General features: G+C 48.5%; 1 protein-coding gene across 6 annotated transcripts in view; it reads left to right on the top strand.

Annotated features, from left to right (window-relative positions):
* Positions 1 to 13,031, top strand: part of GRAMD2A (GRAM domain containing 2A) — a 47,425-nt gene that overhangs the window by 12,535 nt on the left and 21,859 nt on the right. Inside the window, exon 1 of one of the 6 annotated variants that reach the window (XM_087704163.1) lies at positions 937 to 1,057. The exons of the other annotated variants lie outside the window; for them this stretch is intronic. Coding sequence (XP_087560289.1) covers positions 1,026 to 1,057 — 32 coding nt within the window. The 5' untranslated portion in view covers positions 937 to 1,025. Of the gene's footprint in view, positions 1 to 936; positions 1,058 to 13,031 lie in introns of those variants that run through there. 6 annotated transcript variants of the gene reach the window in all.

The following is a 13,031-nucleotide window of genomic DNA, read 5'->3' as shown; positions in this document are numbered from 1 at the left end:
CTGCATTTTGAATCTGAAAGTGACATTTTGAGCTTGGAAGGATTCCAAAATATTTGGGACAGAGTGATGATAGGGCTTGTTTTGAATTCCTAGCATTTTGGAGGTCGCCAGTACTTTGTTCCCATGCAAAGACGGGAATGTTGTAATATTGCAGAGCCAAACAGAAGTCACAAGTGTCGAGCGTTGTTTTGGTAGCTGGTATTTTATTATTTGTAATGGCTCTATAGGGTGGCTCAGTGGCAAAGGCGCTGAGCTTGTCGATCAGAAAGGTCGGCAGTTCGCCGGTTCGAATCCCTAGTGCCGCGTAACGGAGTGAGCTCCCGTTCCTTGTTCCAGCTTCTGCCAGCCTAGCTGTTTGAGAGCACGTAAAAAATGCAAGTAGAAAAATAGGAGCCACCTTTGGTGGGAAGGGAACAGTGTTCCGTGCGCCTTTGGTGTTTAATCATGCCGGCCACATGACTACGAAGACGTCTTCGGTCAACGCTGGCTCTTCGGCTTAGAAACGGAGATGAGCACCACCTCTTGGAGTCGGGAACGACTAGCACATATGTGCGAGGGGAACCTTTACCTTTAATGGGTCTGGGATCCTTCTAGTCCCTCCCGCTCAAAAACCTGCATATTACTATAATCAGACTCTGTGTCCCAACCCAGACTTAAAATACATCTCGTGCACAAAAATCGTTACTTTCAGGTGGATGGATTCAGAACATTAAACGTCCCTCTTCAACTTTGTTCTCTCTTGTCTGTGAGTAACAAGGGCCCCGTCCTGTATTTTTTACACCTTCTCGTTGGGGACAAGTGTGCGCTTGATTCCCCAGGTGCGTGTTATTCTTAAGCTTCAAATTTCCTCTTACGGAATGCTTCTGCCCACCGGTGAGCAGCTTAAGGAGATCACCTTGGTGCTGTAAGATTGTAGCCGGAGACGCTAAGAATGCCTCATTTGTCAGTTGCCAGCTTCCTGATTCGCGCCTTGTCTAACTCGGCTTCAGGGCCGCTGCTCAGCAGTCGAGTCCGGCGAGGGAGGGATGGCAGCGCAGCGTACCTCGATGTGGGGCTGGTAAGAAACAGCATGTGGAAGTGGGACCTCCTCCTCGGCTCCGGGGTGAACAGCCGCGGGAGACAGACCGAATACCACAGCGGGGGGGAAGAAAGACTGACTTTGGGTAGAATTTTCGCAACACACTAGACTAGGCTAAAGTGAGATTGTTTAATCCGAGATTCAGCAATTTATTAAGAACACAGACGGGAGTTTTTAAATACATTATGCGGGCCTGTCATTGTGTGAAGTGTTTAGGGAAGTATAGGGTTTTATTGTACATGAATGCAGCAATTTGTTGTTAGTTGCAAAGTCGTGTCTGACCCACTTCGACCCATGCAGCAATTAACCTGGGTTTATAGGTGAAGCATTTCGTGTGAACACAAGTTTCCCGTTACACTGGCAAACTTGTGTTCAGAGCAACTGTTAACGTTTGCTTAAGTTGTGCTTAGGAATTTATGGGGATAAAGGTAAAGATTCCTCTTGCACTTATGTGCTACTCGTTCCCGACTCTAGGGGGCGGTGCTCATCTCCGTTTCAAAGCCGAAGAGCCAGCGCTCTCTGAAGACGTCTCCATGGTCATGTGGCCGGCATGACTCAACGGCGAAGGCGCACGGAACACTGTTCCCTTCCCACCAAAGGGGTCCCTATTTTTCTACTTGCATTTTTTACATGCTTTCGAACTGCTAGGTTGGCAGAAGCTAGGACAAGTCACGGGAGCTCACTCCGTTACGTGGCGTTAAGGATTCGATCCACCGAACTGCCCACCTTTCTGATTGACAAGCTCAGCATCTTAGCCACTGAGCCACCACGTCGCTTATTTACGGCAATAGATGCTGGAAACTCCCTCCCTGGGATGGTTGGCAAGGGATTCAGATGTATACTTTCAAACATATCTTCTTCCTTGATGTCTTTTTGCTTGTTTGGGGCACCGGTTTCAATAAAAGGCCATTGACTGGTGGGGCAGGCTAGGCCACTGCGGCAGTTGTGCCCGTTTGAGGGGCTGGTTTTTTCGGTGACCCGTCAAAACCGCGCTCGACTAAACTGCGCCCGATTAAACCGCGTCGCTGACTTCATCAACAGGGCGACAACAGCCAGCGTGGAGAAAGAAGGGCGCTTTAAATAGCGCTTTGAAAGCAAGCCGATTCAACTTAAGATAAGGGTTAGGTTTAGGGTTAGGTTTAGGATAAGTTTAGGGGGGTTAGGTTTAGGTTTAGGGGTTAATTTTAGGTTTAGGGTTTACAGCGTGCTTCTGTCTCCGCGCTGTTGTCGCCCTGTTGATGACGTCAGCGACGCGGTTTAGTCAAGCGCGGTTTAGTCAAGCGCGGTTTTGTGGGTGAACCCTTCCCCCCCCACTTTCCGTTATATTATTATAATTTTTTTAATTTTTGGAATGGACAAAGCGAGGCAGAGCACCTTCCATGTGTTCTCTTGATTTTTATTGTTGTCTGATTCAACCCTTGCTTGCCTGGATGCCCTCTTTCCTTACCTGCTCTTGAAGAATGCCAGCTGAAAATGCACTCTGACAAATCCTACTTTTTTGTGACGGCAACCGAAAATCCACCTACCGTATTTTTCGGACTATAAGAGGCACCGGTGTATAAGACGCACCAAGATTTCGAAGAGGTAAGGGAAAAAAAAGTTTTTGCCTTCCCTCAGCCCCCCAAAGCCCTCTGCAGGCTTCAACAGGGCTGGGGCAAGGCAAGAACAGCCGTTTTTGCGGGAAACAGCCCGTTTTTTGCAAAAACGGGGGCTTTTTTGCCTTGCCCCAAACCTGCTGAAGCCTGCAGAGGGCTGCTTTGGGGGCTGAGGGAAAGCAAAAAAAAACCTCCGTTTTTTGGATGCGGGGATGGTGCTTCCGGTGGTCAAAAATGACTGTATTTGGTGTATAAGACGCACCAACATTTCCATGCTCTTTTAGGGGGGGGGTGCGTCTTATACTCTGAAAAATACGGTAAGTCTGAGCAAAACATCTGTTTCTTCCCAGCTCCTGTCAGTTGACTGGGATGGTTGAACAACTGGCTACTTTAAGCCATGGGGCATTGATGAATCCTCCTAGGGAGGGTCTCCAGTGGGTTTTGCTGGGTGGGTAGAGCTTCAGTGGAAATCAGCAAAACAGCCTGATTTCCTCCATCACTTTAGCACGTCAGTCCTTTTATTTCTTTTATTTACTCTAGGTTTACACCCAGAGTTGTAAAAGAAGGAAGTAAAGGAGGAATTTACTCACATTTCATTCTATCCCACCTTTATTATTTTGTATGTAATAACCCAAGGCTGCGGATATACCTGAGGCTCCTTCCTCCTCCTCCTATTTTTCTCTCCCATCACGACAACCCTGCGAAGTGAGTTGGGCTAAGAGAGAGAGATGAGAGAGAGAGGGAGTGGCCCAAAGTCACTCAGGCGATGACTTACAGTTTTTAGCCCTTTTTTTTTTAGAGTCCCTGACAAAGGGTGCGTGTAAAAGTTTCAAGCGGAAGAACTCCCTAAGAAAAGAATGGAAAGAGAAAGTAAAGGAAAGCAGAAAACAAAGGGCAGAGGGCAAAATTTAGGAGTTGCAAATGGAAGTGAAGAGCGTTTTTTGTTTTTTTTTGTCTGCGAAATGCCAATTAATTCAGCATTCTGGGTTAGAAAGGACTTTGGTCTTGCTGGGGTGTTCAACTTCCATCTGTTTTCCTTTTTCTTTTTCTATTTGCCTTCCATGTTAAGGTTTGGCACAGAAGGTAGAAGGACAGCTTTTTCAGTTGGCTGTCAAGAAGAGGGTTAGGTTTTTTTTTCTTTTTTAAAAAGTGTCGCTCTTGTTGGTGTTCCTTATTACACGGCTACAATGAAAAAATCCAGTCTCTGGCCCAGGAAAATAGCAATGGCAATCCTAACCCTAGGATAGCAATCTCCTGAATTTATTCCTGAGAAGACAGACAGCAATAACACTTAGATCTGTTATACTGCTTTACAGTGCTTTTACAGCCCTCTCTAAGCAGTTTACAGAGTCGGCATATTGTCCCCCAACAACCTGGGTCCTCATTTTACCCATCTCGGAAGGATGGGAGGCTGAGTCAACTTTGAGCCGGTCAGGATCAAACTCCAGACTGTGGGTAGAGTTAGCCTGCAATACTGCATTCTAACCACAAGGAAGGAAGGAAGGAAGGAAGGAAGGAAGGAAGGAAGGAAGGAAGGAAGGAAGGAAGGAAGGAAACTATCAATAGCACTATAGACGTATATACCCCTTTACAGTGTTTTTAAAGCCCTCTCTAAGCGGTTTACAGAGTCAGCATATTGCCCCCAACAACAATCCGGTCCTCATTTTACCCACCTTGGAAGGCTGAGTCAACCCTGCGCCGGTGAGATTTGAACAGCCGAACTGCAGAACTGCAGTCAGCTGAAGTAGCCTGCAGTGCTGCATTTAACCACTGCGCCACCTCGGCTCTTATAGTGCTATCAATAGACGTATATACCGCTTTACAGTGCTTTCCAGCCCTCTCTAAGCAGTTTACAGAGTCAGCATATTGTCCCCCAATAATCTGGGTCCTCATTTTACCCACCTCGGAGGGATGGGAGGCTGAGTCAACCTTGAGCCGGTCAGGATCAAACTCCAGACTGTGGGTAGAGTTAGCCTGCAATACTGCATTCTAACCACAAGGAAGGAACGAAGGAAACTAGCAATAGCAATAGCAGTTAGACTTATATACCGCTTCATAGGGCTTTCAGCCCTCTCTAAGCGGTTTACAGAGTCAGCATATTGCCCCCAACAACAATCTGGGTCCTCATTTTACCCACCTTGGAAGGATGGAAGGCTGAGTCAACCCTGAGCCGGTGAGATTTGAACAGCCGAACTGCAGAACTGCAGTCAGCTGAAGTAGCCTGCAGTGCTGCATTTAACCACTGCGCCACCTCGGCTCTTATAGTGCTATCAATAGACGTATATATTGCTTTACAGTGCTTTCCAGCCCTCTCTAAGCGGTTTACAGAGTCGGCATATTGTCCCCAACAATCTAGGTCCTCATTTTACCCACCTCGGAAGGATGGGAGGCTGAGTCAACCTGGAGCCTGGTGAGATTTGAACTAGAAAAGCTGCTTCTACTCTGAATTTTAACACTCCCCTTGTTAAGAGCTTCAGTTGCTGGGGAGCCCGAACAGTATTTTGATTGCGTCGGTTTGTAGGCAAAAGGCCTAAAACAAACTTGCAAAGTTTGTGAAGTTGCACCGGCTGCATTTTTTTTGGCGCACCCGAGAATGGAAAACAAACATTTGAAGGGATTCTTCGCGCCCAGTGGAATTCGATTCAGGGCCAGCCCAGGTGCTTTTTACGTTGGGCGAAAAGGGAAGAGGAAGAGAAAATACTTTATCAGGTTACAGTGAGATGGGCTACTGGTGCCCAGTGGCGCATTCTTGGCTTCCCGTGACTTTCTTTTTCTTCTCCCCGGGAAACAGATTGGTCTCCTGGGGCCGATGTGCCAGCCAGCGATTCCAAAAATAAAAGAATACAAATCAGGCTTCAGACCAGGAATTCAGCCCAGAAATGCTGACTTTCCCCTCTCACACGGTGGTTTCCTTGCCTCTTCACGAGCTCATATTTGTGAGATTCTAGATCAGCGATCAGCATCCCTCTGCTGCGGCTCCCTGTTGCCAATCGGCACAACAATTTTGAGTGGAGCTTCCAGTTTGGAGGGGGCGGGAAAGCAGGACGTGCCAGGAGGAGACTCTATGGCAAGGGGTGGGTTTCCTGGTCAGCTCCACAATTGATAGGGCTTTCGGTTAGGAGGAGACTCTATGGTGGGGGAACCGGACTTCTGGTCAGCGGAGGAAAAAGGACGCCATGCTAGTAGGAGACTCTATGGTGGGGGAACCGGACTTCTGGTCAGCAGAGGAAAAAGGACACCACGCTAGGAGGAGACTCTATGGTGGGGGAACCGGACTTCTGGTCAGCGGAGGAAAAAGGACGCCACGCTAGGAGGAGACTCTATGGTGGGGGAACCGGACTTCTGGTCAGCGGAGGAAAAAGGACGCCATGCTAGGAGGAGACTCTATGGTGGGGGAACCGGACTTCTGGTCAGCGGAGGAAAAAGGATGCCATGCTAGGAGGAGACTCTATGGTGGGGGAACCAGACTTCTGATCAGCGGAGGAAAAAGGACGCCACGCTAGGAGGAGACTCTATGGTGGGGAAACCGGACTTCCGGTCGGCTCCAGAATTGAACAGGAGGCTTCCGGTTAGGACCTTTGTGGCTCTGAGCATTTAAGGTTGCCGACCCCTGTTCTAGATCAATGTTCGTCAACCATGGCAGCTTTAAGAGGTTTGGACTTCAACTCCCAGAATTCCCCCAATCTTAGCAACAGCAACTTCCAGATACGTCAATGTCAACACTCAAGAATTCTCCGCAATTGCCATGCTGGGGAATTCTGGGAGTGGGAGTCCACCAGAAATCATCCAAGTTAGGAAAAGCTGAGTTGTCGCTTAATATTCTTGCCCTCCCATGCGGTAGCCCCGTAATCCTTAAAAGAGGGAATACTACAGGATGCTAGTCCCTCACAAATTGCAGTTAAACCTAAGTCTCTCCTATAAAACCACTTCAGTGGATCTTGGCTTACAGTTTTCTATCTGTTGTCTAGTTTCCAACTTGCAACTGTCTCATTATTCCTTGATTCCAATTTTTTGTTCGCATCCTGGCCTGGGGAAATTAATTGGCTCAGTCCAGCCCAGTTTTTCCTTCCCCCTCCTCCATTTACAGGATGAGCTGGGTGATTCCTCTTGATGCAAGCGGCTAAAATTAGCCAAGAGTTTGGTTTGCCCCAAAATAGCTACGCGCCTTCCAAGAAAGGCTCATTTCTCAAGATCAAAAAACCTCCTGACCTTCTTTCCACTAACCAGCTCTAAAGCCCACGTTATGAAGATCGTATCATATATAGCAGAGATCAATTTCCGGTGCAATCTGGGAAACGGTGGCCTTATTTTAATTGCTTTTCTAAATAGTCTCTGATCTCCCAGCCGAGGTGATTGTGGGCTCTGAAGAGTCTCAGCTGCCCCATGGGTATTGCAGTTGGGATCGACATCGGAAATTTGGGCAAGCAAATAAGATTTTTTTGGCCTTTTCTGTGTCTGTTTTCCTTTTACGCCGTGTCGTTTTCCTTGATTAGCAATGGCACTTAGACTTATATGCCGCTTCGCAGGGCCTTTACAGCCCTCTCTAAGAGATTTACAGAGTCAGCATGTCCGCCCGTCCCCCAAACAATCTGGGTCCTCATTTTACCCACCTCAGAAGGATGGAAGGCTGAGTCAACCCTGAGCTAGTCAGAATTGAACTCCTGGCACTGGGTAGCCTGCAATGCTGCATTCTAACCCACTGGGAGGAATGGAGGAAAGAAGGAAGGAAGGAAGGAAAGGAAGGAAGGAAGATAGCAATAACACTTAGACTTATATACCACTTCACAGTGCTTTTTACAGCCCTCTCTAAGCCGTTTACAGAATCAGCCTCTTGCCCCCAACAATCTGGGTCCTCATTTGACCCACCTCGGAAGGATGGAAAGCTGAGTTGATCTTGAGCCGGTCAGGATCGAACTCCTGGCAGTGGGCAGAGTTAGTCTGCAATATTACATTCTAACCACTGGGAGGGAGGGAGGAAGGATGGATGGATGGATGGAAGGGAAGTAAGGAAGAAAGGGAGGGAGGGAGGGAGGAAGAAAAGGAGGGATGAAAAGCAAGGAAGATAGCAATAACAGAGTTATATACAGCTTCATCAGGCTTTACAACCCTCTCTGGGCTGTTTACAGAATCAGCCTCTTGCCCCCAGTAATCTGCGTCCTCATTTGACCGACCTCGGACAGATGGACGGTCGAGTCAACCTTGAACCAAAGGGCAAGGGCTGTTTTCGGTGAGAGGAGTCTGACTGGAGAGTTCTGGGAGCGAGATGGTCCACGCATCAAGTTGCCAAGGTTGAGAAATGCCCACTCTTGCCGATCCTGCCCTGAGCAGGGGGTTGGGACTAGATGACCTCTAAGGCACCTTCCAACTCAGACATTACGATTCTAACAAAACAAAGGTGGAACAACTCAGGCTGTTCCCCAGGCCAAGCTACGCCGCCGAGGACCGATTCTAAGCAGTCTCCTTTTTGTTGAGGGACCGTTCCGAGTTACGACCTGGAAAAAAATTCACTTACGACCGACGGTAGCAGCGGACACCCCCACCCCCCCCCGCGAAGGACTCTTCTGCCCTCTGGCAGTAAGAGTTGATTGACAACACGCACACACCACAAGCAGGCTTTGCTCTCTGCGGGGATATTTATTTGGATTTGCTTTTTAATTCTCTGAAAGGGGCTGCAGCTTGTGTGTGAATTTAGGGCATTTTGGCTTGTTGGCTCAAAGGGAGCTTTCCTGAATATTGATTCGTGTCGCGCGCACAGCGGGGTTGAAAGAGCAGCTGAGATGCATTGAAAAGGGCGGGGGTGGGGGTCTCTTCTGCGCTCTGAAAGTGTGCCATTGTGTGTGTGTTGTGTTGTGTTGTGTGGCGTCTTTCTCTCTGGGTGCCTGCCTAGAGGAGAGAGAGAGCTGCATTCCTCCCTCCCTTCCTCCTGTCCTCCTCCTCTCATTTCCATCTATGTGCTGACCTGATTCGAAGCACAATTGCAAAGAGGGTTGAGAATGCAATGGGTGGGGAGGGGGGGGGAGAAGAGGAATGAGATTAGGAGCCTGTGGTTGCCTAGACAGACAATCTCAGGAGCTTTAGAAGAGGCACCTCGGCGGCGTGACCCGTCAAAACCGCGGTCCACAAAAGCGCGCTCGACAAAAGCGCGCATTTGACGTCATCACAGCGCGACGAAAAAAATTAAAAATTGAAATAAAATTAAAATTAAAGCAAGCCGATTCACATAAAGGTAAGGGTTAGGGTTAGGGTTAGGTTAAGGGTTAGGATTAGGTTTAGAGCGTTAGGGTTACGTTTAGCGTTAGGTTAAGGGTTAGCGTTAGGTTTAGCGTTAGGTTAAGGGTTAGGTTTAGGGTTAGGTTTGGGGGGGTTAGGGTAAGGTTTTCGCTTTATTTTTACATTTATCGATCACAGCGCGATGTTTTCGTCGCGCTGTGATGACGTCACGTACGCGCTTTCGTCGAGCGCGATTTTGTCGTCCGCGGTTTTGTGGTGGAACCCCTCGGCGGATCCTGCAAGCAGAATTTAACTCTCCCGCCCCCCCCCCGCCCTTCTGCTGGTGGGAGACAGGTGGGTGCCCCTGCTGTTTATCTCAGGAAAGCATGGGTGCCTCAGTGGTGGGCCGAACCGGTAGTGGTTTGGCGGGCTGGGTCTCTGGAACCGGCCGCGAACCGGTTCTCCGTAGCAGGCGCCGCCATCTTGTTTTGGGGTTCTTCTCTGCTTGCGCAGGACAGTTTTTAGCTGCACTGCGCAGGGCTGGACTAGAAGACCTCCAAGGTCCCCTTCCAACACTCTCCTCCTGTTAAACTCGAGAAACGCTGCTTTCGAGTCGGCAGAGGGGCCCGCCTGGGCCTACATGCGCCGCTCCTGGGAGCACAGCTGCCCTGCATCACGAGGCTCTCTTGATCTGCTCGATTCCAGGTCACCTCAGTGATATAAAAACCTCTTTATAAAATAAAATAAAAAAAAGCAATAAAGGCAGACGTGAAAAGGCCCCTTTTGAATCCCCCTCCTGGATTTCAAGGAGCCGGGGTCCTCCCTCACCTTCCATTGGCAGCTTTTTCCCCAGTGAAAGCCCCAACCGGGTAAAGCAGCCTGAATGAGATGAAATGGGATGAAATGGGATGATCCGGAAATAGATAAACGGAATGGAATGGGTTCGGAAGGCTTTGACGGGTTTGTTTATTTATTTACTTGTATCCCACATTTGTTATTTTCACAAATAACTCCCACCTTCCTCTTCCTATTTTCCCCCACAACAACCACCCTGTGAAGTGGGCGGGCTAAGGCAGAGGGACTGGCTCAGAGTCAGCCAACTGGCTTTCATGGCTAAGGCAGGACTAGAACTCCCAAGTCTCCTGGTAATTGGCCCAAAGTCACCCAGCTGGCTTTCATGACTAAGGTGGGACTAGAACTCCCAGTCTCCTATTGAGTGGCCCAAAGTCTCCCAGCTGGCTTTTTATGGCTAAGGCGGGACTAGAACTCCCAGTCTCCTAGTGATTGGCGCAAAGTCTCCCAGCTGGCTTTTTATGGCTAAGGCGGGACTAGAACTCCCAGTCTCCTATTGATTGGCCCAAAGTCTCCCAGCTGGCTTTTTATGGCTAAGGCGGGACTAGAACTCCCAGTCCCCTGCTGATTGGCCCAAAGTATCCCAGCTGGCTTTCATGGCTAAGGCGGGACTAGAACTCCCAAGTCTCCTGGTGATTGGCCTAAAGTCACCCAGCCAGCTTTTCTACCTAAGGCAGGACTAGAACTCCCAAATCTCCTGGTGGTTGGCCCAAAGTCACCCAACCAGCTTTCATGCTTAAGACAAGGCTAGAATTCACCATTTCTTGGCTTTCTAGCTTGGCGCCTTAACCTCTAGACCAAGCGTGTTGGCTGGGGAATTCTGGGTGTTGAAGTCCACACATCTTACATTCACAGAGGTTGAGACATGCTGACTCTTACGTGTCTCTGTCTGCGTTCAGCAGTGGTGTTTTTATGTGATGTTTCCCTTTTGTGCGCTTCTCTACCTTGGAATGCTGGCTGCACCTTGAACATGAGTGCAGATAATAAGTCAGCTGGGACTGAAGTCTCTTTCTCTGCACTCACACAATCTCTTCCTGCGTTGGATGGGCTGGTTTCCCGTTTGCGTCAGTGGAAAATCGCTGTGGCTACCGATATACCCTGGCGTTCAAGAGTTGTGTGTCTATATTTGCATGCATATACTTATTTATTACAGACTTATTAAATACAATAATTAGAGCTCACTGAAGCATGTGCCTTACCTACAATACAAAGGTCAGACATTTTTTAAAAGATTGGCCCTGCCAGGGGAAGAACAGAAGAATTTTCCGCCGCCTGTGTCAGCAAACCATTTCCGTGTGCAACTCAAAACGGCCGTTTCCTAAAATGGAAAGGATCTCCCATAAGACCCTGCTTCATCCAGTTAAGCCTGCTTCAAGACGCTTCCTTTGGGGGGGGGGTGTCTAACTGAACCCACCTGCGTTATTTTGTACTGCAATGATTTCTTTCCCCCGCTTTAACGGGGGAATGTGTTTTCCCAAGGCGGCTCATACAAAATAAGGTGTGAACGCTTGCAAATAAAAATACAGTGAATGGATGGATGGATGGATATGGAGAGAGAGAGAGAGAGAGGGAGAAAGAGGGAGAAAGAGAAAGACACACAGAGAGAAAGAGAGAAACACGCAGAGAGATAGTGAGAGACAGAGAGAGCGAGAGAGTGAATGACAGTGAGACAGACAGACAGACAGATAGTGAGAGACAGAGAAAGATGGAGAGAAAGAGACAGAGGGAGAGGGGGAGAGACAGACAGAGAGATAGAGAAAGAGCGAGAGAGAGGGAGAAAGAGGGAGAAAGAGAAAGATGCAGAGAGAAAGAGAGACACGCAGAGAGATAGTGAGAGACAGAGAGAGAGTGAGTGAGTGACAGTGAGACAGACAGACAGATAGTGAGAGACAGAGAAAGATGGAGAGAAAGAGACAGAGGGAGAGGGGGAGAGACAGAGAGATAGAGAAAGAGCGAGAGTGAGAAAGGGAGAAAGAGAAAGATGCAGAGAGAGAAAGACACGCAGAGAGATAGAGACAGAGAGAGAGAGAGTGAGTGACAGTGAGACAGACAGACAGACAGAGAGAGACAGAAAGAGAGGGAGAGAAAGACAGAGGGAGAGACAGACAGATAAAGAGAGAGAGGGAGAAAGAGAAAGACAGAGTGACAGTGAGAGAGAAAGAGACACAGAGAGATAGTGAAGAGACAGAGAGAGAAAGAGTGAGAGAGTGAGTGACAGTGAGACAGACAGACAGACAGATAGGGAGAGATCGAGAAAGAGACAGGTAAAGAGGGAGAGAAGGAGACAGGGAGAGAGGGAGAGAAGGAGACAGGGAGAGAGGGAGAGAAAGAGACAGGTAAAGAGGGAGAGAAAGAGACAGGTAAAGAGGGAGAGAAGGAGACGGAGAGGGGGAGAGAGACAGAGAGATAAAGAGAGAGACAGAGACAGAGAGAGTGACTGTACGGGGATGATCTGCAAGAAAACAACCCTCCCTCAAAACCACCAAGGACTCCGCAGTTAAGGGCTGCAGTCTTTGGCTTTAACACATTGTCCCAATCCTCTCTTTTTAATATTGGAATCAGGAAGTTATTAGCCCAATATTTTTTAAGATTCCTCTAGATCGCGGGGCTTAATATGGAAGAGGAAGTGGAAATATACACTGTCTCGGTGACCTAGGCATCCATTTTTCCACTGCTCTTTTCTCTCCAAAGCGAGATTCATCAGCCGTGGCTTGGTTGAGAAGGAGACGGAGAAAGAGAAGTTTGCAATCTTTTATCTCTTTCTTATCTTGAACTCATTTACCAGATATTGGAGGCGGCTTCCAGAAGCCTGATAAGAGGATTAAAAGGACAGAGATTGGTAAGAACTGGTTTATTTTTAGATGCTGGGAGACTCCAATTTTCCCCATTTTGCCAGCAGAAAGAAAGAGAGAGAGAGAAAAAAAAGAGCTGCTTAGGCCTGAAATGTTAGGAAGAGCATCATCAGTGGCCTTACTTCCAATAGCAGTAGACTTATATACCGCTTCATAGGCCTTCAGGCCTCTCTAAGCGGTTTACAGAGAGTCAGCATATTGCCCCCAACAATCTGGGTCCTCATTTTACCCACCTCGGAAGGATGGAAGGCTGAGTCAACCCTGAGCCGGTGAGATTTGAACCGCTGAACTGCTGATCTAGCAGTAGCCTGCAGTGCTGCATTTAACCACTGCGCCACCTTGGCTCCAGGCCTTCCTGTCCTCTTCCAAGTCCTCCAGTTACTACCCTAGTAGAACCTGCCCTTCACGGTCATAACTCGTGACAGTTATAAATTGGGTCAGCCA

This window comes from Thamnophis sirtalis, unplaced genomic scaffold (genome assembly GCF_051295495.1).
Source record: "Thamnophis sirtalis isolate CommonGarterSnake01/CBP01778 unplaced genomic scaffold, rThaSir2_p1.2 scaffold_2, whole genome shotgun sequence".
NCBI classification, from domain to species: Eukaryota; Metazoa; Chordata; class Lepidosauria; order Squamata; family Natricidae; genus Thamnophis; species Thamnophis sirtalis.
Note: the sequence above shows the minus strand (reverse complement) of the source record. Positions and strands in the feature narration are given on the sequence as shown.